This window comes from Chaetura pelagica, unplaced genomic scaffold, assembly GCF_000747805.2.
Source record: "Chaetura pelagica isolate M959 unplaced genomic scaffold, ChaPel_1.0 scaffold159, whole genome shotgun sequence".
NCBI classification, from domain to species: Eukaryota; Metazoa; Chordata; class Aves; order Apodiformes; family Apodidae; genus Chaetura; species Chaetura pelagica.
Genome location: NW_009954555.1, coordinates 930,112 through 955,268, shown reverse-complemented (window position 1 = coordinate 955,268; position 25,157 = coordinate 930,112). Strand labels below are relative to the sequence as shown.

The 25,157-nt window shown below is 45.0% G+C and overlaps 3 protein-coding genes across 3 annotated transcripts; all 3 read right to left on the bottom strand.

Moving 5' to 3' along the window:
* Window positions 1-8,272: 8,272 nt before the first annotated feature.
* LOC104395434 (natriuretic peptides A-like) lies at window positions 8,273-10,944 on the bottom strand. Its single transcript, XM_010005128.1, has 3 exons — window positions 10,736-10,944; window positions 8,862-9,147; window positions 8,273-8,618 (listed from the first exon to the last, which is right to left on the bottom strand). The coding sequence occupies exons 1-3, from the start codon at window positions 10,853-10,855 to the stop codon at window positions 8,602-8,604; spliced, it is 423 nt and encodes a 140-aa protein (XP_010003430.1). The 5' UTR covers window positions 10,856-10,944; the 3' UTR covers window positions 8,273-8,601.
* Window positions 10,945-14,687: 3,743 nt separating this feature from the next.
* Window positions 14,688-15,455, bottom strand: NPPA (natriuretic peptide A). Its single transcript, XM_010005238.1, has 2 exons — window positions 15,345-15,455; window positions 14,688-15,236 (listed from the first exon to the last, which is right to left on the bottom strand). Exons 1-2 carry the CDS (start codon window positions 15,453-15,455, stop codon window positions 14,688-14,690), a joined length of 660 nt encoding a protein of 219 aa, XP_010003540.1.
* Window positions 15,456-20,729: 5,274 nt separating this feature from the next.
* On the bottom strand, window positions 20,730-22,170 carry NPPC (natriuretic peptide C). The gene is made up of 2 exons (XM_010005127.1): window positions 22,078-22,170; window positions 20,730-21,032 (listed from the first exon to the last, which is right to left on the bottom strand). Exons 1-2 carry the CDS (start codon window positions 22,168-22,170, stop codon window positions 20,730-20,732), a joined length of 396 nt encoding a protein of 131 aa, XP_010003429.1.
* Between the last annotated feature and the right edge of the window lie 2,987 nt (window positions 22,171-25,157).

Here is a 25,157-nt window from a genome sequence, read left to right as displayed (position 1 = left end):
TCCATTTGTTCTTAATTTCTCTCCTTTCATGGGGAGGCATCCCTGCTGTGATGTTTGACAGCAGCCGACTTTTGTGAGCAACTCAACAAATCAGGAACTCAGAGCAGTTAAATTCCAGCTATTGTTTAGGGTTATAAATATTTAATATACTTGCAGAGCATCTCAGAGGAGGGAGATCTCTTCTCCCTGTTAGCTGTTGCTATTATCTCCCTGTAAGAGACCCTTCTAAGGCACTTTGTGACACTCCACTTTGTCACTACCCTGACACTCCTGCATTTCTTGGCATTTGTAGGCACTTTGTCCTTGTACTGATCTAACAGTGAGAGCCTGGGACACCTTCCCAGCTGGGGTTAGAAACCAGGGAACGCCATGTCCTCAGGATGGTGAAGTGCTGCTTTCTGGAGGCAAATAGAGCTGATGCCCCATCTCTAGGCTTGATGGAATTATCTCTTTGTCATGAGAGGACCTGTATGAGAGGCTGCCGTACAGGAGGGTTACTTGGTGCTGGTGACTAACAGGCAGGATCTGCTGCAGGGTGATAAGTGGGACTCTCTGTGCTCTAAAAATGCTTGGGATAATGTTTGCAACTGCGACAGCCAAATATCTGTAAGGGTAAAATCAGCACTTAGAAGCCAGTTGTAGCCAGTTCACTGCTTTAGCAGGTACCATCCTGGCCAGCACCTGTATTGTTCCGGCAGGCACCTGCCCCCCGAGTTTTGCATACAGATAACCCTCAGTGGGAAGCCAGCATTGTGCCTCTGGGGGCTGCAGAGCTGATTGGCTTGATAAAGCACAGAGCATTCTCTCAGCCAAGAGACTGGGCCAAGTAACATGGGGAATGTATCCCAGAAAAGCTTCTGCACAGCCTTGGAGCACTCTGGTTAACCTGTTGTCTGCCATAAGGAGTTGGCTAGATTTGAGTTGTATTTTCTGAATTTGGGAACTTACCTATGCTGAAGATTTTCCTGACTAAGTCTGAAGAAGTTCTGCCCTTTCCTCACATGTATCAAAACACTAAATCTGTTAAAGCAGCCTCTCTGACTTTGTGGCAGCTGATTGTTCCAGGACTCTTCTCTGCAAACTGCTGCCTGCTTAGCCCTGCTGCAGTGAGGGTTCGGAGGAGGATTTGTGCCCATGGTCTAAACGTAGGGCTTTTTAAGTCACTGGAACTCAGGTGTTCAAGGAGTCTTTTCAGTCTGGATAGTTTGTGGACAGATGTGTTGTCTGGCTGTGCTTGCAGTAAACACAGCTGAGTCATGGGAGGCTCTTGAATTTTGTCCAGCAGACAAGAGAGAACCTGGTCTTAAAAGTGACTCCTGAGGCCAGGTTTTAGGGTAGAATTTGCCCTTGTTGTACAGTGCATAGCATGGTTCAGCTGCAAGGTTGGGTTTTAACAAGGTTGTTTGTAAGCACTTAGATTTTTATCACATGTATCAAAACACTAAATCTGTAAAACCAGCCTCTCTGACTTTGTGGCAGCTGATTGTTCCAGGACTCTTCTCTGCAAACTGCTGCCTGCTTAGCCCTGCTGCAGTGAGGGTTCGGAGGAGGATTTGTGCCCATGGTCTAAACGTAGGGCTTTTTAAGTCACTGGAACTCAGGTGTTCAAGGAGTCTTTTCAGTCTGGATAGTTTGTGGACAGATGTGTTGTCTGGCTGTGCTTGCAGTAAACACAGCTGAGTCATGGGAGGCTCTTGAATTTTGTCCAGCAGACAAGAGAGAACCTGGTCTTAAAAGTGACTCCTGAGGCCAGGTTTTAGGGTAGAATTTGCCCTTGTTGTACAGTGCATAGCATGGTTCAGCTGCAAGGTTGGGTTTTAACAAGGTTGTTTGTATTTTAATTTTTATTCCTCTCCATTGACATCAGGAGGCATTTTTTCTGTGTTCTTCCCAATCTGCTGCTTTATTAAACAAGAAGGGCAGAGCTTTCTTCTTAAGAATGGATTTATACCATTTCCACAAAGGAAAAAGTGGGCTGTGCTACATGAAGTGGCAGTTGTTGCAAAGGAAGCAGTGTGTGTGTCCCAGGACTCTGTGGCCTGACTTAGGGCTGCTTGGGAGGTGACCTGTCTAAGGAGCAGGGAATAGGTTTGTTCTTTTCCTGTTCTTACTGTGGAACTTGGAGAAACAGCTCTGGTCTCCTCCACTAAAACAGTTTTGCTGGCTTCTGAATATCCTAGCTCCATTTCAAATAAGGCATGCAAGCTCTTAAGCTTTGGAGAGTAAAGCAAAGATGTTTTTCTACAGCTGGTATCCATCTTGTGCCCTCAGCCTGCATTCCATAGCTGGGACAGGTGTGGCATGTCCCTTAGAACATATGAGTTGGCATTGGCTGCTGCTCTTGACTTGCAGGTTGTAAGTTCTAAGTAGAGTCAGGATGTTTGTTCTCTTTGGATAGTCTCTGCAGGTGATTTCTAAAATGTCTGTGTTCTCTGAATTCTGTTCTTGCACTGAGCTCTTATTCCAATAAACTTCTGGCACCCTTTTGCACTCCCTGATCTGGGCTGTGGGTCTGAAATATGCTTCTGTTAACCTACTCTTCATTTAAAGGATTTGTGCTCGTGGGCAGTTACAAATCACAGGAATTCTCTTTTGGTGGGATTTCAGATGACTCTAATGTGGAATTAGCAATCCCATAGTGTCAGAGCACCTGTCAAGAATGCCCTATGTCTCTCCATGACAAATCTTGTTCCTGTTACTGATGTTGAATGATTGTGTGTGGAAGGTTCCTTCTCTTCCTGCATATGAATAGGGCTCCCTAGGTTGCCTTGCGCTGATCATGTCCTGTTTTATCTCTGTCCACAAGCTGCAGCAGTGTATTTTGCTGCAGGATGTCTTGTCATTGCTACTGAGACCTGAAGTTAAGGCAATCCAGACAAGACAGACTGAAAAATCTTGTCAAGGTTTGTCTGAGCACCAGTTGTGCTTCCCCATGAGAAGGCCATTTGCTTTCAGCCTGCTGTCAGCACTGTCTGTTCTGCCTATGCATCTGTCTTATTCAAACATTTCAACTGGAAAGCACACCCCTTTCACTCCTTCAGCAAAGAAGTTGTAAATGAGGATGGTGGGTGACCCTGTCAGCTACTTTAAGGGGAAGTCTCAGTGTGCAGTCACTGTTATGTGTCCTGCAGAAAGGGAATTACAAGTTACCTGATATTTGGAGATGCAGCATTTCCCTTCTGCTGAGGACTGTTGCAAAGGAGATTGTGTTGAATCAGTCTTGTTCTCACACTTGAGTCTCTCAGTTCCTTTCTTGCAACAGACTTAACTGCTTCTACTCTGGCTCTGGTTCCTTAGTGATTTACCAATAAATTTCTAACATAGGTGCCTGTAACCTTTTACTCAGAGCAACACAATAACCAGGAACTGAATTTAGTATTGATGGCAAAAGTTAGGGGGTAGTGTGGGGCATTCTGCCCTGCCTTGTGGTTTCCTGTGAAGTGTTAATTATGCAGTTTTGAATTGTTAACTTACTGTGAGCCATTCCAATGGTAGCAACTTACCTTTCCATTTGTTTTTTTGCACTGTTTTGTTTTGTTATTGTTTTTTTTTTGTTATGAAATGATGTAAGCTAATTCCATGGTGTATATAAATTGTTGTGTTTTTTTTTTAAATTTGTATGAATATATTTTTATTTGAACTCTGGCACTTGGGGAGTATTGATGTAACTATAACATGTTTGAGAGTAAAATGTTTGTGTGTCTCCTTCAGCACTTTCAAAGCCTTTAGATGTTTCTAGCGTTGACTTATTTTTACCCTTTGTTATAATAAAACTGGTAGAACATGGCAATATCCAAGAACATAATTTGAGGTAGATGAGTAGTTGCTATTTATGAGCTGTTTGCATTGAACAGTTTGTGCAGGAGATGCTCTGAGGCTGGACAAATATAGGAATTGGTGTCATCTAGTCCCATGTTCTCTCAACTGTTTAAAGGGAGGCAATTTCCAAACGTCTGGAAGGAGCTGAATTGTGCACATCATGCTGCTTGTCTTACCTGAGAGCTCTTGCCTTCACCTTCCTGCCATTTAGTGAAAGACATTTAGAGCATGGTGTTGCACCTCCTGTTCTATAGGTGGCTTCTACAGGATGTGAAAAAATTTCATCTTTTATTTAGCTTGTGGCTATCTTTGCTGCTTTATCCTGCTGTTTACCTTACAGAAAAGAACTTGTGATAGTTTTTTGATCTTTCATCACAGGCTTACAGGCCAAAAATATGAGTAAGTACAGTCCTTGAGCACTGTAGAAATACCTGACCCAGAAGCTCTCAGCCTTTCCATGTTGCTATTTCCCTGGATCAGGTAGCTGTGCTGTACAGGATGCACTTGGTACCTCTCTGGTGCACTCTACCACCAGTCAGCCAGCAGCTGGTCTGGCTCGTGCCCTCAGTCTCTCTTGTTTGTCTGTAATGACAAGAAGAGCCTGAAATAGAAAAAAGCATCTATTGGTGGGGCAGGCAGAAAATCTGTGTTTGGGAGCATTCCCTAGCAGGGAATCACAGAAAGTGTCATCAGCAGAAAAGAGATAAGGGGGAAACTGCTTCAGCTCTGCTGCTGCCTTCATTCTTGAATGCAGTAATGTAGGATAGAATGAGAGGAACATTCCCTTCCTAAAACTGAGGAACATGACTGCTGCTTTAGTATGCCAACAAAGGAGGGAAGAGGCTGTCTTGTCTACTTTCTCACCTCCTGCCCCTGAAAATGGGTGCAGAGTTGTGTCTGACCATGCTTACAGACACAGCCGGGCAATTTGGTGTCATGGCAACTTCCCTGCAGCCAAACCACTAAAGCAGCCAGCTGGACTGATGCAGATACCAGACACTTGGTTAGAGCCTTTGTCAGCTTTAGGGCTGCTTCAGGTGTTAAGATTATCTGCAAGGTGATTTCTACTGCAGAGAATAAAAGCAATAAAGCTTCTTGCCTGAAGAAAGAGGGATCAAAAACAGTTATAAGTGGTGGTGATAGAGGTGGTTACTAGAAAAGCTGTGTAATACGTTTATGCCTAAAGCAACTATCTTCATCTTTAGATTAGAATCCCTTTCTACTGAGGTTTATAGACTTATTAAGTCAATAATGTATCATGATCCCCCAGCACCTGTAAACTGTGTATCTAGCAGAAGAATTTAGTGCTTTTCAGGGAGATTATTTTTTTTCTTTGACGGCAGGATACAAGCTGCCTATTTTGGTGTGTGTGCATAAACCTAGAGGTGTGTGTGGTGCAGCAGAGAGGGGCGGAAGCAGAGGGTGGCTGCCCCTTGCGCTGGTAGTTGAGGAGAGGACTGAGCTGCTCTTCTTGTCCAGGGTGCTGAAGCGCTGCTCAGCGGCGGTGGGACCTGCTCAGCCTCTCCAGCATCCACTTGTGGCTTTTCAGCCATGGGTCTGTACAGAACTGGTTTCTGCTGAAAGAGAGTAGGGCCTAGTCAGGAAGAATACCTGCATCCTATCATGGATAGCACGTGCAACTGTGCAAATCCATTGCAGTGACACCAGCTACAGAAGAGCTAAAAGGTTGTCAGGTTAGCACCTGATGTGCACATGGGCTGACAGGACTGTGCTTTGAATCTCTGAGCTATGAACACAAGTCCAAGTTGCTGCAAAGGAAGGTAAAGCCTGAATGTATAATGCAGCCCAGGCAGAGGGAACTGCTTTTCTTTCCCTGCTGCAAAGGTCAGCCTGCTGAGCTTTGGTGAGGAACAGAACTGTGGCATCAGCCACTGGTACCGCTGAGTCACAGAATACCTGGCTGCTCTGTGAAACAGATGATAAATGAATTCACTTGTCAACTTGCCCTAGTATCCTTAATTTCTGCACCTACAGGCTGAAATTCCTGGTCTTGCTGAAAGCAAGTTCCTAGTGGAGCCTTGTATGGTTTCTATGGCCACAGTCTTTTCTGTAACCTCTGTAGAAAACAATCAATACAGCTCCAGAGAGACTTTTAGCTTTCAGATGTCCTTGTTTTGTCTGTGTGCTTGTTTGGCACTGGCTGTTCCTGGCTGTTTCCTGCTCTCTGCTCCAGGTCCCACAGCAGCAGTGGTGGCTTTGCTTCTCCCTGGGGGTGATGCTCTTTGCCAGCCAAGCCCATCATCACTGAGTTTCTCTCATTCAGCTTTTCCAGGTGCTTGTTGCTGTGTGCAGTCCTATTCTGACCTGACTGTGAGACTTCCCTGAGGGAGCTTTACAGCTCAGTGTGTTTATGGGAGTAGCAGTAAAAATCCAGCCAGAGAGATGCTTTTTTCCTAGATTGCCTTCTCTCAATTAGGTTCTCCCAGACCTCAGGGTCTGTTAACATACTGTCTGCAAGCCAAGACAGACTTGTTCCACCAGGAACTGGATTGCTGTTAATACTGGACCCACCTGGCTTTGGGTCAGGCAGCGCCAACTCTTCTTGCCATTTTTAGCACATTCCACTGAACACATTAGTGTTTTATGCCTTGAGGGATTGACAATTTACAATGTCTGTGCAAGTTTTGCTTGACTGGGTAAAATTAAGCTCCAGCAAGGGCTGTTACTCCAAAGAATACAAGGATAGTTTTTACTTTCCTTTATAGCAGCACATGGGAAGACAGGCTGTGTGGAGGGATCCACCTCTGTGTTCCCATCTTGCTGCAGCAGGAAACAGGTGTCTGCAGGGTGTTCTTGGAAAGCCTGTTTGAGAAGACAAGGCCCTGTTGTCCCCACAAAGGCTCTCCAGGGGTGACTTCAATCCACCTTGATTTGTGAAACTGCCTCTGAGTAAATGCAAAGTCACTGTAGCTTTTCACTGCAGAGGTGTCTTGTGGGAGCTGCTGGGAGTCTGGACTTGGGAATTGATTCTCCTGCCAGGGAAACCTGCATGAGTACCGAGAGACAGACACCAATTGAATCACAAAGGGAAACTGAGGCAGGCACACTGAGGTGTAATATCCTGCTACACTATTGCATAGAGTATTTGGCTGGTGCTTCTGGAAGGAGAGGCTCTGACAAGTGATTTGTGTTGCTCTAGGTGTTGTTTCCCGTTGGAACGGGACAAAATTATTCCCTTGGAGCAGGCTTCTGTTCCTCTACCCTAAGGAGGGTCACAAGGCCCAGCATGTAGAGTGTGCAGGTGCCTCTCAGAGCCCATGTCAGCAGTACAGGGAGTGACTGGGAGGGTGGCTTATCAGAATTGTGATGTGTGACATGAGCCCTGTTAAAGTGGCACAGCAGCCATAGCTGCGGACAGGCAGGTGCAGGCCTGCTGTGCCATTCAGCAGTCAAGCTCCTGGTTTCACCCCAGCTATGGCTCCTGAGAGCTGTTGTCAGCAACTTTCACAGCTCTGGCACATCTGCCTCTCTGTAGCCCAATCTTGACCAAGTCCTCTCCCTGTGTAATTATGCATAAGCAAAGGCAGAATTAGACTTAGGCAGCTGGGTCTGTCCTGGTGCTGCTCTGTTCTTACGCCCGGAATGAGCTTTCCAGGATGCTGAGAACAAGTCCCCAAATTAAATGCTCAGAATAACAGTTTCTAGTGGTATGTGGGATCACAGGACACTTGTGGTGAGCCTGGGCTCAATGCCAGTGCTGTGGCTGGCTTGAGAATCCAAGCTGTTTGGTCCTTAGGGTGCTAACTGAATGTGGTCTTGGCAATATAACCATAATTGGGGGGAAGGAGGATGTGGTTTGGGCCAAATTCAGATCATAGGTGTGAAATCTAGTTCCAAAGGCTGAAGTGAAACCTTTTTCAGACTTGCAGTTTTCCTACGTGCCATGTTGAGAACAAGGTTATGATAGACAGTTCCCAGAGAGTGATAAATGTGAGGTACTCCTGCTTGGTACTTAGAGTGATCCCACCTGCCCTCACATGACAAACACCATGGTAAGATTGAAGCCCATTGAGGATCCATCAAGAAACACTCGAGGATCAGCACCTCAGCCACATGCAGAGTGAGACAAGACACAGGTAATGATGTATCTTTCTGTTGATGCTCGTAGCCTTTATTTGGTCAGTGCTAGAAAGCATATACAATTCATTCCCTTTCCTCCCTCTGGTTATTTTGAAACTTGTGGAGTGTTATGATTTTTTTCTTATTTCTTTTAATGTAAGTTTTGCTTATATGGTGGATTTGTGGCAGTTCCCTTGAACCAATAATCTATACCAGCAAAAGGACTCTCTTGTCACTGGAACCCTGTCTATAGGAGGCCTTTCAGTATTGAGCAAGCTTTTTTCCCTGCTAATCCATTATAATCTCTTAATGAAGAAGGGAAAACTCTAGTGAAAAACTCATTTTTGTTTCTACCAAGTTCATCCTTTTACCATCTTGTGTAAGATCCAGCCTGGTGGGTGCCCGAGTACCAAGAAAGCATAGGATTTTGACTTTTGGAAAATGCAAGAAATTTTAATGCAACAGACAGGAGAGAGGTCCAGCATAAATGTCTAATGTGTTAGTTTTATTTAAAGATGGTCTCTCGGTGCTAGAGTAAGAAATGTTCTTTTAAAAAAAAAATTTAATTCAAATAAATAAATAAATAAATAAATAGAAATAGGAATAACTTTCTGTTGAAGAGGTTAGAAAGCATCTGGCTTTCATCTTGGGAGGAGCAGGTACTGTCAAGCATTCTTCAGAGGAGGGGATGGGGAGGTTGTTCTAGTGCTTCCTGTAACCTGCAAGGCAAACATGAAAGAAATGTTACTAGGATCTCTTTTTCTCTCAGTATGTGCCACCATTGTCAGCAGTGCTTTTCCCCACCAACTCAATAGACACAAGGTTTCTTTTGAAAAACCAATGCTAGCTTAAATATTAGGTGAAAATAATTCTCTTCTGAAACTGTGTCTTATTAAAGGGATGTGTGGCATGACACAGATGCAGCCTGTGCTGTTCAGCAAAATGGCTGAGGTGGGACTCACCGTTGCAACCCATTCCACTCAGGGAGCCAATCCTATCAATTCTCCTCCCGAAGCAGCCAGAATCTCTCATCATCCTGGGCATCTGCAGCCCCCTCAGCCTCTTGAGGAAGGGGTCCCTGTAGGACAGAGGGGTGCTGGGTGCTAGTCTGGTTTCAGCCTTCTGGTCATCACTGTCTTCTGTGAGTTCTGGTGAGATCTCCTCCTGTATTTTGGGTTCTTGCAGGTCGGGATTGGATTCCAGGGCTTCAATCATCGCAAACTTATTCTCCAGTCTCTCCAGCAGAGCCTACAAGACAAGAATTAACTTCATAAAACTCCTGGGTTTATGGTAATTTGCTACCACTTCCAGTCATTCTATTCTGCTTTCCTCAATGGTCCCAAAGCCAGCCCTTGGGAGACTGTCAGGTTGGATCTCAGGGTTGTTGGTGGTACTTGAGCCCTGTCCTCTGCAGTAAATCCCTGTTTACATTAATTCCACCTATGGACAGCTCTAGCTGTGAGCTGATTGAGCCTGCTTGCCACCAAAGTGTATCTTACTGGCAAGGTTAGGAGAGCTCTTGGCAGAGGAAAAAAGCAAAGTCTGAGTTGCACAGGGAGATCCTACTCAACTCAGAGTGGTACACCATCCCAAAGTACCTCTGAACCCACAGTCACTCCCATGCTCTCAGAAGTTGCCTGCAATGGTGCTTGCCAGCTTTCTCTTCTTTTTATTTTTGCTAAGATCTTTTGCTTGCTTGCCACCCCTCGCTATTTCAGTGGATATCACTTGGAGAAGCTCTTGATGTTTTCACTAATCTCTGTCCCAGAAGTTACAGATTTGCTGCTCCTCAAAGTAACATGCATCTCCCTAAAAATACCTGTATGCTGAATTTATGTCTGTTATGTGGCTTCTTCCCAGGTACCATTCTCCGTAATTTTTTAAGCTTTGTGTAACAGGGATCAAGTAACCTCCTCAAGGGCAGCTCAACCAGTTAGAGGAATCTAATTGTCCATCTCTGGAAGCAGAGTGGAGAGGAGTAATCCTTGTGGTTTGCATGACAGTGAATGCATTTGGAAGCCACTCTTCTCAGCTAGAAGCTAGGAACAGCCAAGAGACATGGGGCAGTTTTGCCCTGGACTGACACTGTCCTAATCATCTTAGGGAGTTTGTTCTTGGGGTCTGATGCTTTGAGAAGCTGGTCACTGGTACCAGTCCAAGGAGATGTTAGAGCTTTCAGACTTCATCTTGCAAGACTGAATCTTAAGCTTGAATTGTGCTGCAACAACAGGTTTTTTCTGAGTATCATTCACTAAAATATGCATGTGGTAATTTAATAGCTCTAAAGCTCTGAAAGCTATTCTGGATGAGTGACACTGAATGCTCATGCTCTAACAACTTTTATGAAAGTTTGACTTTGGCTGCTCCAATTTACCTTCTCATCTCCCATCCACATGCAGCCAGTCCTCTTCAATCCACAAACCTTGAGCTGTATGACTGTCCCACTTCCCTGTTCCTGCCATTTACTGGGCAAAACAGGAGCCCACCTGGAAGTTTTGTATTTGTTCTTAGGGAGTTACCGTGGTGGTTTGTTCCCTCTCTGAGACTTAACTCCCAGAAAGGTGGAGGTTTAAGAGATAAAGAACTGCAAACCTAAAGCAAACATCCTACAACATCAGAATTTTGTTTCCCACTGCTACTCAGGAGCTCAGATGAACCTAACACTGCAGGATATTTTTCTATAGAGCTGCTTTGAGTCCCTGGGAAGAAGAGGCACGTCCCTGGTACACACTCACTGATGCAGCTTATACATTCATGAAAAGAAATGCAAAAGCACCACCTCACACTCTGCTAAGCACCCCAAAAATTTAACCTTGCAAAAGGAGAGAGTCCTCACCTCCATGCTGGCCAGTTCTTTGGCAGGGCTGAGGCTGTAGATAGGGTTGGCTCTGCTGGAATGGACTTGGATGAGCAACAGCAAGAGGAAGCCACAGAAAAATGAGCCTTTAGGGTCCATGGCGCTGGGTTTGTTGTCAATAGGGAAGTTCAAGCTGTTTCTTCTGAGATGTCTCTTCAGTTCTCTCTCTTCCTTGTCCTATCCTCTCTCTTCCAAAGCTTGTCTTTTATACTCTTTGGGTGTGATCTCTGCTTCCTAGGTTATCAGTGGATTTATCTGGGGCACATTCCAGTCCCACTGAAGGCATGCAGCTCTGTCAAGGGAAGATTCCCTTTATTAGCTGTCATTAGGCAGCAGCTGCTGTTGCTGAGGAATGTATGTCACAAGTCAGTGATTTCATGTCACTCCCCCTCCTCTTGATACCAGGCGCTGTGATTACATAGTCCAGTTGGAAATTCTTAGCAATTTTCTTTCAAGAGACCCCTATGGTCAGATTTACCTCCAAACTGCTCCAAACTCTGCTCACTTAGAAGCTTTCCATAGGGAAACAACTTTTTACAGGGAAAACAATAGGCTTTTCAGATGAGCATTTGGTGGAGAGTAAAGGCTGAAGATAAATCTACTTTTAGGACACCTAAAGTATCGTGCACACTTCCCTTCTATATATGGAATATCCACAGCCACCACATACCATGGAGTGTGCTGAAAACCCCAGGTTTGGGCCACTTTTCTTTTCCTGTGGCTGTGGTGATAGCACCACTGAGACTTTATATTTTTACATTGTCAACAACAGAGGCACCCTGATCTGCACCTCAGTAGAGATGATAACTTCTAGTCTGACTCTGCAGGGACACCGGGTACCTCCAGCCCCCCTGACAACTGACTTCGGCACCACTGAAAAACTCTTTATTAACAGCTAAATGTTTAATTCTATGGGATTTCTTTAAGCATCGATGGTAAGACTTGACCCTGCAGCAATAAAAGTTAAAGAGATGGTCAGATTCAGGAATAGTCTTGTACCCTCATACAAGAAAATAACTTGCTTGCCGAGGATTTTAGCTAGATGGCTTGTGGGGTTATTCAGCAAAGGTATCAGGATCTGTTCCCAAGATATAATGAATTAATTTATGTATGTGTGTGTTTTGGGAGGGGTTAAAATGAAATGCTTAGTTTCATATATTAAAAAATATTTGTTTCTTTGAGATCTGAGGTTTTCTGTATTAGGTAAAAGCTGTCTATGCTTAAATGAGAAATTACAAAAATACAGATTGGCTGCAAATTCCTCTTCCAATGTTGAATTTGTGTGTCTAGTACAAGTAAAAATTAATCTTTTTTACAGAACTGCAAGACAGTCCTAACTCGTGAAGCATATATTGCTTATTCTGTGTTTTCCTAATCGTTCTTGGTATTCTAAATAGAAACAAGAATGAACATATGAGCAAGTTGAATATGACAATCTAGTCATAATTTGTTGACTTTTAATATTAATATAGATCTTGAAATAATCTCCTGAGTACAATTTCTAAATACTAATAGAAAGATAAAATATTTCTCATGTCTTAAATGTCTTAACAATGGTGTTTGTGTACAAACATGTGCACACACTGTTCACATGATCCGCTACCAAAATTATACTAGAAAGGACATTCTCAAGGTTGTGAAGTCAAGCTCAAATGCTACTTTTCCCTAATATAGTCTGAAGTCAGCCCAGCTCTGCATTGTCCTGGTGAACCTCATTATAAGAGCACTCCCTATTTTTCCCCAATCCGTGCTTTTTTTCAGCACGTGGAGGCAATGCTGGGTTTTTATATTACTGTGTCCCAACACATTCTTACTTTATGCTGTTCAAATTGTGCTTTAGAAATAACCAAGACTCTGACAGGATTTTTAAAATTAACACACTATCCTGCAGTGTCTGTGTAATTCACTAATGATTCCAAGTATTCTCTTACCGCTGCTTTTGTTTGCTGCTCTGTGTTTGATTGTGCGATATGTATAAACTGAGAAAGTGAGGGAAGATAAACCAGGATTATTCCTTGATATCAAGTGTCTGATTTAAGAGAACTAGGATCTGTTATTGGTTTGGGTTTTAGTGTCTTTCCTTTCACTTCCCCACCCGCTAATTATTCTCTGGTGCTGTCTGTGCAAAAACATTCTGTTGCTTGATCCGAGTTGTGCCTGGGAGCTCAGGACATCTGTAAACCAACCCCTGGGGCACAAACCCAGCAAGAAAAAACTCAGCATCAATCACAGATGTAAAATATTTAACTTCGAGTCACCTGTCCCTGTGAAACAATGTAATATTCAGGATTGTATTAAATAGCCTGGACCCAGAAATACTCTTTTACTGGTTTGTTCGTTTTCTATCTTCTGTATTTACAGCAGATAAATGAGAAGTCAGGGCTTGACTTTAGCCTTGACACTGCTTTTCTAAGACAGGGAGATTTCTGTGCACTGTTTCATGTATTATGTATGGAAGGATGTAGATAGGATAAAACTGCTGACCCTCACAGCAAGCAGTTGTATTTCCAAAGCCAAATTTGCCCTCTATTATCCATCTCTCAGTCCTGCCGAAGCAAATGGAGTGTAAAATGTCAGAACTCAGCACGTCATTGTTGCTGCTATAAAGCTCAGTTGTTTGTTAGCTGCTGATGTCTCGGTATCATCACCCTTGCAAGATTATTAGGAAGTTTAGGCTTTATAGCCCAGGGAGGGATAGTCAAGTCTCAAACAATGCCTGTGCTCACCTGGCCATTTGCCCAGTAAAAAAATCTGCTGGGACTCTTTCAGCAGGGCAGCAGGTTCTTATAAAAAGTGCTGTGAGACCAGCTTTAGGGCTGGGAAGGGTGTTTGAGTGGGAACTGACTGCGAAGAGCCTTTATAGTCCTGTTGTGAGGAAGAGACTGGATTTGGATGTTTTTCCCAGTGACTAAACTCAGTGATTCAACAAGCCTATGCCACACCCCACCAAGCTCCCTTTCCCTGCCTCACAATTCAGATTAAGAAGGAAAGGAAGAGACAAAGCCATCAGTGCAGGAAACAAAAAGGGAAGTGTCCAGAGCAGGGCATGCAGCACTGAGATGGTAAGACAGGCTATACTACAACTAGGAGAGAAAGTGGTGTCTCACTTACTTCCCCATGGAAAAAAGCTTATTTTCATCCCATTCATGGGTTGTTTCTCCTGCTGCAGGGGATTTATTATCTCGGTGATGTGGCTGCCCCTTCCCTTCAGCGCTCAGGACCGGCAGCCCGGCTCCTGCCTCTCTCCCTTCCTTTGAGCGGGAGCCTTTCTGTCTGTGTAGGGCTCCTTGTCTGGAGAGGCCGGCGAGGGCTTTGCACAAAACCCCGGCAGAGCAGCGAGGGGGGTTCGCTGGAGCCCAGTGACAATGAGCCTGGGGAAACGCGGAGCCCGGTCCGGCGGGGCGAGCGCAGCGCTCGCCGTGCGGGGCGACTGTCCCGGGTCCTGAAGCCCTCCCGGCCCTCGGCCTTCCCGGCCCTCGGCCGCTGCCGAATACCTTTTTAAAGCGATGTAGCCCTTCTGCCCTTAGTGGCACCCTATGCCGGCTCGCCGTGCCAAAGTCAGCACTGATACCAGCGGCTCAGCCCATGGGACAGGGGTGCGTGCAGGACGTTACCTCCAGGTCACCCCAAGCCTGATGCCCACGTCCTGGGAGGATTCACAGCCTGCAGCAGTGAAGCCATCAGGAAAGGCATCCCAGGTCACTGCCACAGTCCCAGAGCTGGCATCAGTGCCTGACAGTGCCTCTCTAGTGCAGCACTGAGCTGGTCGTTGTCCTGGAATGATGTAACTACCGTCCTTCCTGCTGCTGCAACCCTCTAGCAAAGGCTTGTCCAGATCCCGTGGGATGCTCTGGCCAGAGTTGAGACTGAGCCCTCAGGGCAGAGGGAAAGGAATGTTCTGGAGGGGATTTCTGTATCCTCTGACTGTGTACTACACCGTGACAGAAAGAACACTCACAAAAGGTTGTGTGGGCTTTGTACAAAAGTTTATTGCCGCGTCCCACGCCCCTGCGGAGGCTCCGGGGGGAGCTGGGCTGGCTGCTGGGCACCAGCCCGAAGGCTCAGGATGCTCTTGGGAGCCAGTCATGGCTTCAGCTTCTCCGTCTCCTCCAGACACCTGGGAGAGAAGGGCAGAAAGCTGCCGGGGGAGCCGCTGCCAGGCTTTCAGCCTCCCCCGTGTCCCTGCACCGCGGGAACCCGCGGGCTCTGCCCGGCACCTACGGCCTTGGTACTGGTTGCATCCCAGCCCCGTCTGCGCGCCGATCCTCTCCATCCGCGTCCCGAAGCAGCTGGAGAAATGCCTCCGTCTGTAGGAGGAGAGGAGGCTCCTCCACTGGCTCTGCCCCTCCGCCGGCTGGGGAGGGCTGGGCGCCGGGAGGTCCCACTCGGAGCCGCCATCCTCAGCCCCCGCCCCCGGCTCCTCTGCCAGGCCCGGTTCTCCGTCCTCTTCCCAGAGCTGCCCCAGCGCCTCCAGCAGGTCCTGGAGAGGGAAAGAAAGGGGAGAAGCGGTGGGGGACAGGGAGCCCTGCTCCTGGCTGCTTGACCCCGGCGGGATGCGTGAGAGTGGGAGCCCCGGGAGCCTCGGTACCTGCAGGGACTGCAGCTCCGCTCCGTGCTTGCTGCCAGCCGGCTGGGGGGCTGCTCGTGGCACGAGCAGCAGGAGCAGCGAGGCTCCGCAGCACAGACCCAGCAGCTGCATCCTATCCTATCCTATCCTATCCTATCCTCTCTGTAGCTCAGCACCGTGTCGCTGCTTTGCCCATGGATGCCTCTCCTTATATCCCCACTCTGTGCCCGGAGGGAGCTCAGCTGCCTCCTGCCAGATCCCCACAGGAGCTGGAGTGCCATGCTCTGCCCCTCAGCTTTGATAAGGGAACTGGTTACAACTGGCACCACAGGTGACCCTCCAGGAGAGGGGGGTCTCCTGGGTGCAGCAAATCCTCTAGAGGGAGAGAACTGCCCCGAGTCATCTCCTCCCCTCCTGGCAGCACTCCTTTTCCCAGTGATTGCCCCCCCACTCCAGTCTCCATCACTGTTAGGTAGGAAGTGACACAGTCAAAGGACCTTGCATTTTCTGCCTGTTTGCTCTGCCTCAGATCTGTAGGCACACAGGAGCTGTGAGCTGGCCCAAGCAGGGGGTTGATTTCCCCTCCCGGGATGAGGATGGATCATTTCTTCTCCATGGGGGAAAGAAGTGGGGGGAATTGGAAATGCTACTGTCTGCAGCAGCTCCCAACAGCTTTTTCTTCTCTGTATGCATATTTTTTCTGCTATGTGAATAGACCACATCCTGAGAGTTGGGTTTAGATTTTCCTTCCTTGCAAGTTCATGGTGATGATGGTTCCTGCCTTCCTCTGGCATTCTTGGCAGACCCTTCCATCTATAGCTAAGAGGCACCAACCTTTTAGTGGCCTAAGCATGCTTTGAGCAATGGTATAGCTGAGCACTTTCCTATAAATGTTTCTTGCTCTTCAGTCATGCCTTGGCTACAGCAGTGAACCCATCACCACTCTCTTCTCATATCCCACCATCATTTCCATAGGTGATGATTCTGTCCCCAAGACAGAATCCTATGTTTCTATGGAATAAATGTTCCTTCCAGAAAGCCTTGCCCTAATAAGGAAATTTTGTAGACCATTTCGTGTAGGCTCCTCAGATAAAAGTGTCTGAGTTACCAGGTTGGTTATGGTAAGAGGCAGCCTGTTTGTGTGAAACTTTCTCTCACTTTGCCTCAGAGCTTCGCAGCAGTTTCTTATTAACCTTCAGTAAAACTTCCAGCTTTCCAGTGTGTGGCAAATTTCCACTGGTCCTGGGGTGCAAATCAAGATGACCATGTTAGATCCTTACTGAATTAAAGTCAGAACCCATGATACCCTGTGGGTAGAGCAGCAGACAGAGTCCTTTCAATCACCGCCTGGGTAATATTGCAGGAATTATACTAAGTCTCTGCCTTCAGCCCTCCTCATTTGCTTAGCCAGTATACTCATACATTTATCTGATTTAACTTGATAAGCTGTGATGTCTGCTTGGGCCTTTTTTTCAGAGGCTGTCCTAAAGCTCAACAAAGCCAAAGAAAGCCTTTCCTCTGAGTTCAGAGGGTTTTGAACCAAGCTGTTGTGGACTTAATATTGCCAGGTTCTGGATGAACCAGCACCAATAAACCTTAGGTTTGTACAGCTCCTTCCCCCCTCATCTTGTCCTTCTGTTCCCCAAATCTACGGAGCTACAGCTGACAGAATTTATCTTAGATTGGAAGCAAATGAGCAATATCAGTTGGTGTGGGACAATGATCTCTGCATCCAGCAGCCTTAACAGTTAGCAAGTGGTTTTGTTTAAAGCATCAGAGCAAAGAAGAATCTGGCAGAGAAATGAAGTTGGTGTTTTGAAAGTACAGGACATGAACAAAGGAAGGAATGAAGGAATCAGGTGGTAGTGTGGTGTTGATACAGGGTAACAGCAGGTAACTAAGGTGAGAATGTGCATCATCCTCAATTTTGTGTGTAGCAAAGAGAGACAGGAGTGGAAGGGATAAAGCAGTGAGAGTGTGAGAGATCTGTGTGATGACCAAGGGAAATAAATACAACTGGACAGACCTGAGTCTTGAATGACAGCAAATCTTATTTGCTGCCTAACATCACTTATAAACAGATGCCCCAAAAACAGACACATTTCAGGAAGATCTTGTATGCTTATTTCTGCATAGAAGTAATTTTATTGCAGGTTTTCTCCTTAGTAGCTTCTGTAATCCTAGTCTGTAAATTCATGCACTGCTGCTTAGTGGAGATGGAAATGGCACAGCTAGAGATGAGCCTCCCCCATCTGACTAGCATGCCAACTTCAAAGGTTAGCTTTGATTATTTAAATGCTAATAGAGCTCAGCAAATTACCTAAAGTACAAACAGACCTGGCTTCAGTCCTAGGGATCTAATTATGGAGCCTTTTATGTGAAATAAATTGTTCTTGCTTTCTGAAACATAGCTTTTTAAAATGTTCACACAAAATGCCAGGTGATGGGATGGCACATTACCAGCTCAGCCTCTGTGGAATTGGAGCTCTTATCTGCTTCTTATTCATCTTCTGTGGGTTCTGTTCACAAGTGCTCACAGCTCAGTCTTCAACTTCCTCTGATGTTATTTTATCTACAAATAATGTCAATGGCCCCCAGTTTATGTCAGTGTAGCTGAGCTTGGAAACAGGCTGAGGATGTTCATGAGACAAAGTCTAATAATTACACTTCTTTGGATTTTCAGTGTTGAAATTGAAACATCAGGAAGCTTTTATGCCTAAGTGAATGTACTTGCTCCTGGGGTTACTGGGAGCAAGCCATCAGACCCAGGATTATTAGGAAGGAGAGTGCAACCTTCCCATTAGCACCAGCTGTCACAGGATCTGAGCTCTGCATTGTCTGACACCAGCATGTCCCTGGGCTGTGTGGGTTAAACTTCCCACCATATAGATTGCAGCTGGGCCAGGCCCCAGGCCAGCATACCTGAGGAGGGGCTTTAGTTAAGAAAGCTGGATGCTCCCTGTCAGGCTTTTACAGGTAACCACATCTGCTGCTTCTTAGCATATTGTTGTGTATTGGGAGAAAGAAGTGGAAATCTCTTCCTGTCTGGATGAAGGTGTGTTGGGTTAGGATAATGAACCAGAAAGCTCTTTGCTCTTGTTTGTGCAGGGTAGAGGTCTTTGTATGAGGAAGCTACAGCAAGGGAGAGAGTTATCTGTGTGGCCTGGTGAGACTCCAGACCTTTGGGAGAATTTGGTAATTAATTCCTGTGCAGTTTGTGGGGCTCCATTTAGAAAAGTGTTCACACTGTGTTGTAACTACTGCTCTAAGGAGGAGACTCAGGAGGATGGAATAGCCATAGACAGGTAGAATTGATGGTAATTTCTAAATGTGCAAGAGATGTTGAAATGGAAAAAGACTGCAAGAAAATAGAGAAGCTGTTGGTAGCCTGTGCAAGGGAAGAATATCTCCATTAATGAATCATTCTGTGCTTTCTGATCTCTGAAAGTCAGCTCTGAGGTGTTGAAATGTCTTTATGAACTTGTTACATGGATGGCATTCCTAGAGCAGGTCTGAGGCTTCAGGTGGAAGCTGTGTATTGAAAAGAGCAAAGCTTCCTCTAGTTTGGCACTGAATAGCTCTTCAATGGGTCCTGGAATGCCTTCATTCTATGGGAATTGTGGTTAGAAGGAGCATGGCTAAATCACAGAGTTGAAGAGATTGAGGCAGGCCCAGATTCTGGAGCTGTGGCTGCTCTGTGCAAACAGGCTTTCTTAATGAGAGCTGAACTGCCAGAGATTCAGAGCACATGGAGCTGGAGTCACTGATGAACATGTTTTGCACAGATGTTTGCTCTATCTTGTAATTCATACCTTGGTGTCCTGTTTCTACCTGAATATTTTCTTCCTAGAACATCTGTCTTGTGGGCAAGAAAATAGAGGGAGTACAACTGTGTAGCCCATCTGTCCACTCCAGGGAAAAGGCTGGAAGTGAACATCTGTGCCTTCATTTGTGACCATCAGTACAGACATTTGTGTCAGCAGCTTTACTGGTTTCCATGGAGCTGCTTGCTGAGTTCAGGATAGCACAATCATGATCTTGGCAAACCAGCCTTCATGTGGAATTCCTTTGGTTCATGATGTTTGCCCAGTAGCTGTTTTCCGATTTGTTCATTGTTAGATTCATTCAATATTTGTGGTTTGTTTTTTTTTAAATAGAGCTGGTCAGATACATTTGGGAAAATGCTTTGCACTGTCTGGATCTGCCTATGGAAGAGTAGGTGCTCTTGAACTTTCTTTGAAGAAGGTTGCTTATTCTTTTTTGGACAAGATATACTAGTGAGAAACATTTTTCTTTTCCCTCTATCAGTGACAAATCCAAATGCAGAGTAACAGCTTTCTACTGATGTCAGCTAAGACAGCTACCTTTTTAGCTCAAATTGTGGTGGTTGAAGATTCAGAGCTCTGTGTCCTTATCTCTGGTTACTTTTGTGAAGATGGCTGTGTCAGCCTTGTTCCTGTTGTATTCAGGCAGTAGTATCTTAGCTTCAGAAAAGTTCTTTTGGTAAAAAGTAGGACTTGTTTGATTATATTTTGAAGAGTGGATAGGTTCTTGTAACCAGAAAGCAGCACTGCTTCTGAATTCTAGTGGACTGTGTCTGCCTACAAGCTGGGGCACTGTTTCAGCTTCAGGAATGATAATGAAAGAATCACAGCCAAGGCTTGAAGCAAATTCACCAAATTATGCAAACCCGTTTATTAGCTGTGGCATAGTGTTTATTTATACATTTAGTATATAAACAGAACAGATTTTTTGTAGTTAAGTTTCAGGTAGGTGTTCACAAATGAATACTCAGATACAAACAGGCAGTACAGCAATGGTTTCTTCTGTTGGCCAAGTAATTCAGAGGAGAGGTGGGGTACAATTTGCTCAGTACATCATGTAGTGGATGGATTGGTGGAGCCAATGTGAATAAGGGCTGAGTATCTGCTGAAAGGCAACAGGTCCTTTGAAACCTCAAAGTTAGTCCTGTCAAGAAAACAGAGGAATAAGAAAAAGAGAAATGGGCAGGTTTTCATGCATGGAAATTAACTGATCTCTTACTGTTCTAGGGTCAGGTTCAGCTTCACTGTTCTGCTTAGAGTTTCTTTGGATTGGCACAAGTATTCCTGGGGAGCTGGTGAAAACCTCTCTGATCTGGCTTCTGTGGCCAGATGAAATGCATACAGCTGACTTGGAGAAAGGAGTGAAAACAGGTAAAGCAGAGATGTGGCATTAATGGCTTTTAAGTATACATTTGATGACAGAGAGCTCTGAGGAGGGTAAAACTAGGAAACTGTGTTTATGGTAGGAGGGTAAAAGTTACTTTAAGGCACCATTTGCTCGAAGCTTTTCTGCATACTTATGCAAGTTATACACAAACACACATACCATCTGCCTCTGGCTTTCCCTTACCATAGTAAGCAGTTAGCATCCCAGTCCACTCAGTGCCCCAATTCTGTCCAGCTTGACACCAAAGCAGCCCCTGGAGGGGCCCTTTTTGCTTCTGCCTCGATATCTTCGGGGTAAACTTAGGTCGCTGAAGAACCTCTGGATAGGACCATCACCCATGGACATGCTCCCAGGCTGGTCTCTTGGATGTCGGATCCACTGGAATTCAGCTTCTTGCTGATCAAAGGCATCTGTTGGGATCATGTCATCTTGCTCATGGTCCCTCTCTTCTGAAACCAGGGGATGCTCCAGGTCCTCATTGAGCAGTTTGAACAGATTCTGAAAAAAGGAAAAGGTAGATGGTGGAGAGGCAGGAGAGGAGAAAAAGGAGGAGTTCTGGGAACTCTGTCATTATTTTCATGTAAGCCATGCTCAGTGCCAAGTTTAGAGAAATTTATTTAGAACATTTATCAAAAGATGCAAGAGCAAGAAGTGGTTTCTGTAGCTGATGATGGTTATCTTTAGTTTCATCTGGCTTACCAAGCTCCTCTGGGCTAACATTGTAAAACTCTCAAAACGCTTCAAGGCTGTGTGCTGTTACCATATTCTGTACTTCTGGCTTTAAAAACTGCCAGCTAGTTGTGTTTTCAGGATCTGGGGATCTGGTATGTGGGGTGAATTGTGGAAGATGAAGAAAGAGATTTGGTCAATAACAAGAATTAATAAGGAACAAGCAAAAATTGGAATGATAAGAGAAGTGAAGCAATGACAGGAGACATGCTGAAATTGGTGCTAGAAGGATTATATATTTCTTTACAGACTGGGAGGTTACTTCATATTTGAGAATACCAGATCCCTAGTAGCTGAAATGTGTTTTCCTACTTTTGCAGAATTCCTACACGCACACACACTCACACTTGCTCTTTTTCTCAGGTAAGCAGGGACTGCCTTACTGCACTGCTGAGCTGAGGAGGTGATGATGCAGGTACAACCCATCAATTCCCTTTTCATCTTAAACCAGGGACTTCAGTGAGGAGCACGCAGGGGACTGCTCTAGGGCTCCAGATAGGAGTCCTTCCAGAAAAAATAATTTTACTCCACAAGTTTCTTGTTTCACTCAGTCACAAGATAACCCTAAATCTGTGATGCCCAAATGGACACCACAGGAAAAACGTTTTCCTTTCTCTTGCATCATGTGACCAGGAATTTAAATCCAATCATGGATTGCTTTAGTTTCCCTCCATTTAATGACTCTGTGTCTGCCCACCTCAGGGTTCCTGCTGTCATGTTCTCCTACTCCTTCAGTTGGGGTTGGAAGAAATGGAGCTAATCCAAAATGTCTAAGTCCTAAAGAATCAGCTCTATTGAGCAGCCAGTCACTTACCTGTAAGTTGGAAATGGGACTGGCCCTTGCCTGGTTTTGACTGACAATAAGCAGCAGAAGGAATCCAGGGCAAGAAAGAAGTTTCAGATTCATCTTCATGTCTTGGCGTCTCTAATTCCTCCTCCCCTTGAATCTCTCCAGTTCAGTGTTGCTCTCTCTCCTGCTGCCAGCCTTTATATCTTCCTTCAACCCCTCCCAAGTCTACCTTTTGAGTTCCTACCCATGCAAGGATTGGTTTGAGGTTTTGATCTGTTTTCATTCTCCCAGGAGGAGGGAGGAAATAGGCTTTTTTTTTTTTTTTTTTTTTTTTTTTTTTTTGTGAATTTTTCCACTATCCCCAAAGGGGGGGGAAGAAAATTGTTTTTTTTTTTTTTTTTTTTTTTTTTTTTTTCTGAGCATTTTACACTCAGGCAACGCAGCATCGTTCAGTTGCTGGGAATCTGAAGGTCCCTGCAGCCTGCTGTCTGGGTGCCACTTATGTGTGTCAGGTTGCTTAGCTCAGTGTTCCTTGGGTTGACTGCTAAACCTTTCCTTTACATCCAGAAAAGTATAAAGTGAGACAGGAAGGAAGTTATATCCACTGCACATTCACCTGGCTGCTTTGTCACTGTGAAGTGCCAAATCATAGGGACAGGGGCCTCACATAATGTGCTTTGTAAGAACAAAGTGTTATTACCCAATGTAATAATAGGGCATGAGTAACCTATGAGACCAAAGAGCATGATTTGGAGAAGGGAAATCTAAGTCCTAAAAATATGACAAGGTGCGTTAGTTACTGGCCTGAGTGACAGGGAGTGTGGCAGAAACTAGGCTGACATGCACAGAAAGCTTCTACATGGCTTAAGTTGAGGAAGAAATTCCTCTTCTACCCTGAATCCACTTTAAATCATTCCCCTTCTGTGTTCTTTCTCTTCTGCACAACTTGTATTAAATGTGAAGTCAGTCTGAAAGGAACCACAGCTCCAGAATCTTTCTCACCACACATACAGTTACTGGGACAGAAAAAAGCTGCAGGACCAGCATCTGTGTTTTGTGTACTCCCTCTCTTTTTTTTTAATTAATTGAAGAACCAGCTTCAAACAAAATGCTGTGAAGTGTTAGGGGGAGCAGAAGAAACTGAACCAGTTCTTAGCTGGGTCTTGAGGATATTTAAATCACTGCTGTTGGCCAGAACCTTCCTCTACTGTGAAAGCACCTGGGAGATGTGTGGGTGTCCTGATGAAGATGTATATAGATAACTGATTCTCCAACCCCCATCTGTTCTAACAAATGACTTTTTTTCTGTTTGGGGGCATTGAGGAAGAGCAGCAGTAAAACCTGTTCAGTTGCATGTTTTTGTAGGGGCATCAACTCTGAGCCCACTGAAAAATGGAAATGTTCTTGAGTGTGCACTAATACATCTTGATCTTTCGCTGCATTTTTACACGTGATACAGCAAGTTAAAGGCCAGTAAGCTGAATCTGTGTGGAGGAAATGGAAATTAAACCTGGCACTTTTCACCTGTCCTTTGAGATTAAAAGTCTTGTACTGAAATTTGGGAAAGAAAAATTCTGAGATGTGGCAGTGGCTTGAACGTTTTCAGTGTTTTTTTATCTGCAAATTGGTTTAAGGTGTAATTGTCTCTAGAGATGGATGTTCTAAGGAGACAGCTTATAAACATCCCTCTGTGTCAGAAAGGGAGTTCTGATGTTATTGCATTGCTGGATTTGCTTTATTGTTGGCATAGATTACAACCACATTTGATCTGAATCTTACTAGAAAAATTAAATAATCATTTCAGAGGTTTGAGGTGTGTAATTTGCAGTGTACCAAGACAGTAAGAAAAGGTCAGTACAGTTTCAGGCTCGTCTCTTCTGCTCAGAAAAGGCCTAGGGTTGTTTTGTTGGTTTGATTGGCTTGTCAAAGTTTGTATATATGTGGATAATAAATCTTCTTGACATGAAGATCTTCTAACTTGGTTTGGGGGACTTCTGAATTGTTTATCTGATAACTGTTGGAAATATATATACACTAGCACAGCCTTCATCTATGACTGTGTTGGTGAAATCAGAATTATTAAGGTTGGAAAGCACTTCTGGAGGTCTGTGGTACAATCTTGTGCTGAAAGCAGAGCCAACTTAGAGCAAATTGCTCAGTGCCTTGTCAAGTTGAGTTCTGAAGACCTTCAAGAAAAAAATATTTCCTAAAATCTAGTTGGAATTTTCCTTGTTGCAACTCACATCACTGCCTCTCATCCCAATGCTGTGCAGCTGGGTGTTCTCCAAGAGCAGAACAAAAGGATCTTCCATCTCCAGAAACAATTGCACTCAATGTGTGTTTCACAGAGTACTGCATAAGCTAGACAATGAGGACAGTTTCAGCCCAGCTGGTCAGCAGCTGGGTTCAAATCAGGTTTAGTGCAGTGGAAAGAAGTAGTTGGAAACAGAAAGCCATCCAGCAGAAGTCTCTGCTTTACATTCTGGATCTCCTTGGGACTCAGAGCAGCATCAAAACTCACAGCCATTTTCAAAATTGCCATTGGGATGGTGCAGTTGAGGTAGAGACTTCAACAACAAACTTCAGTCTATAAGAAGGGAGGAACCCCTGAGGACAGCAGAAAATATTTGGTATAAAAGACAGTGGTTCTGTGCCCATTTCTGAAGTGATTTGATTGTTCATTTGGATGGCAAATCCTCCATACAAGGTGGAAGGAAGTATCAAGAAGGCAGCAGGTTGGCATGTGTTGCTTATCTCCAAGAGTAAATTGTGTCCTAGCTTGCTGAGATGTTTCTCCATACCACCAGAGATCTTATTTCTTATTAGAAGAGTAGGGTCAGGGTGTACTAGTCCTCTGGGGATGTATCTGGCTCCTCTGTACAGGCTGCTGTGAGGAAGCAGAGCTGTGAAGTTGATGGCATGTGGCATGCTTAGATAGGTGCCATTAGAGCACTGCTGCAGGAACTTATCCTCCTCTTTCCTAGCTCAGTGACCTCTCTCTGCCTCTCCCTCCTTCCCAGTTGCTCAGGCCAGCATTTCCTGGCTGAAAGGGCAGTGATGTGGTTGTAGAGCTTTCATCAAAGTGGGATCACCAAGTCCTTGAT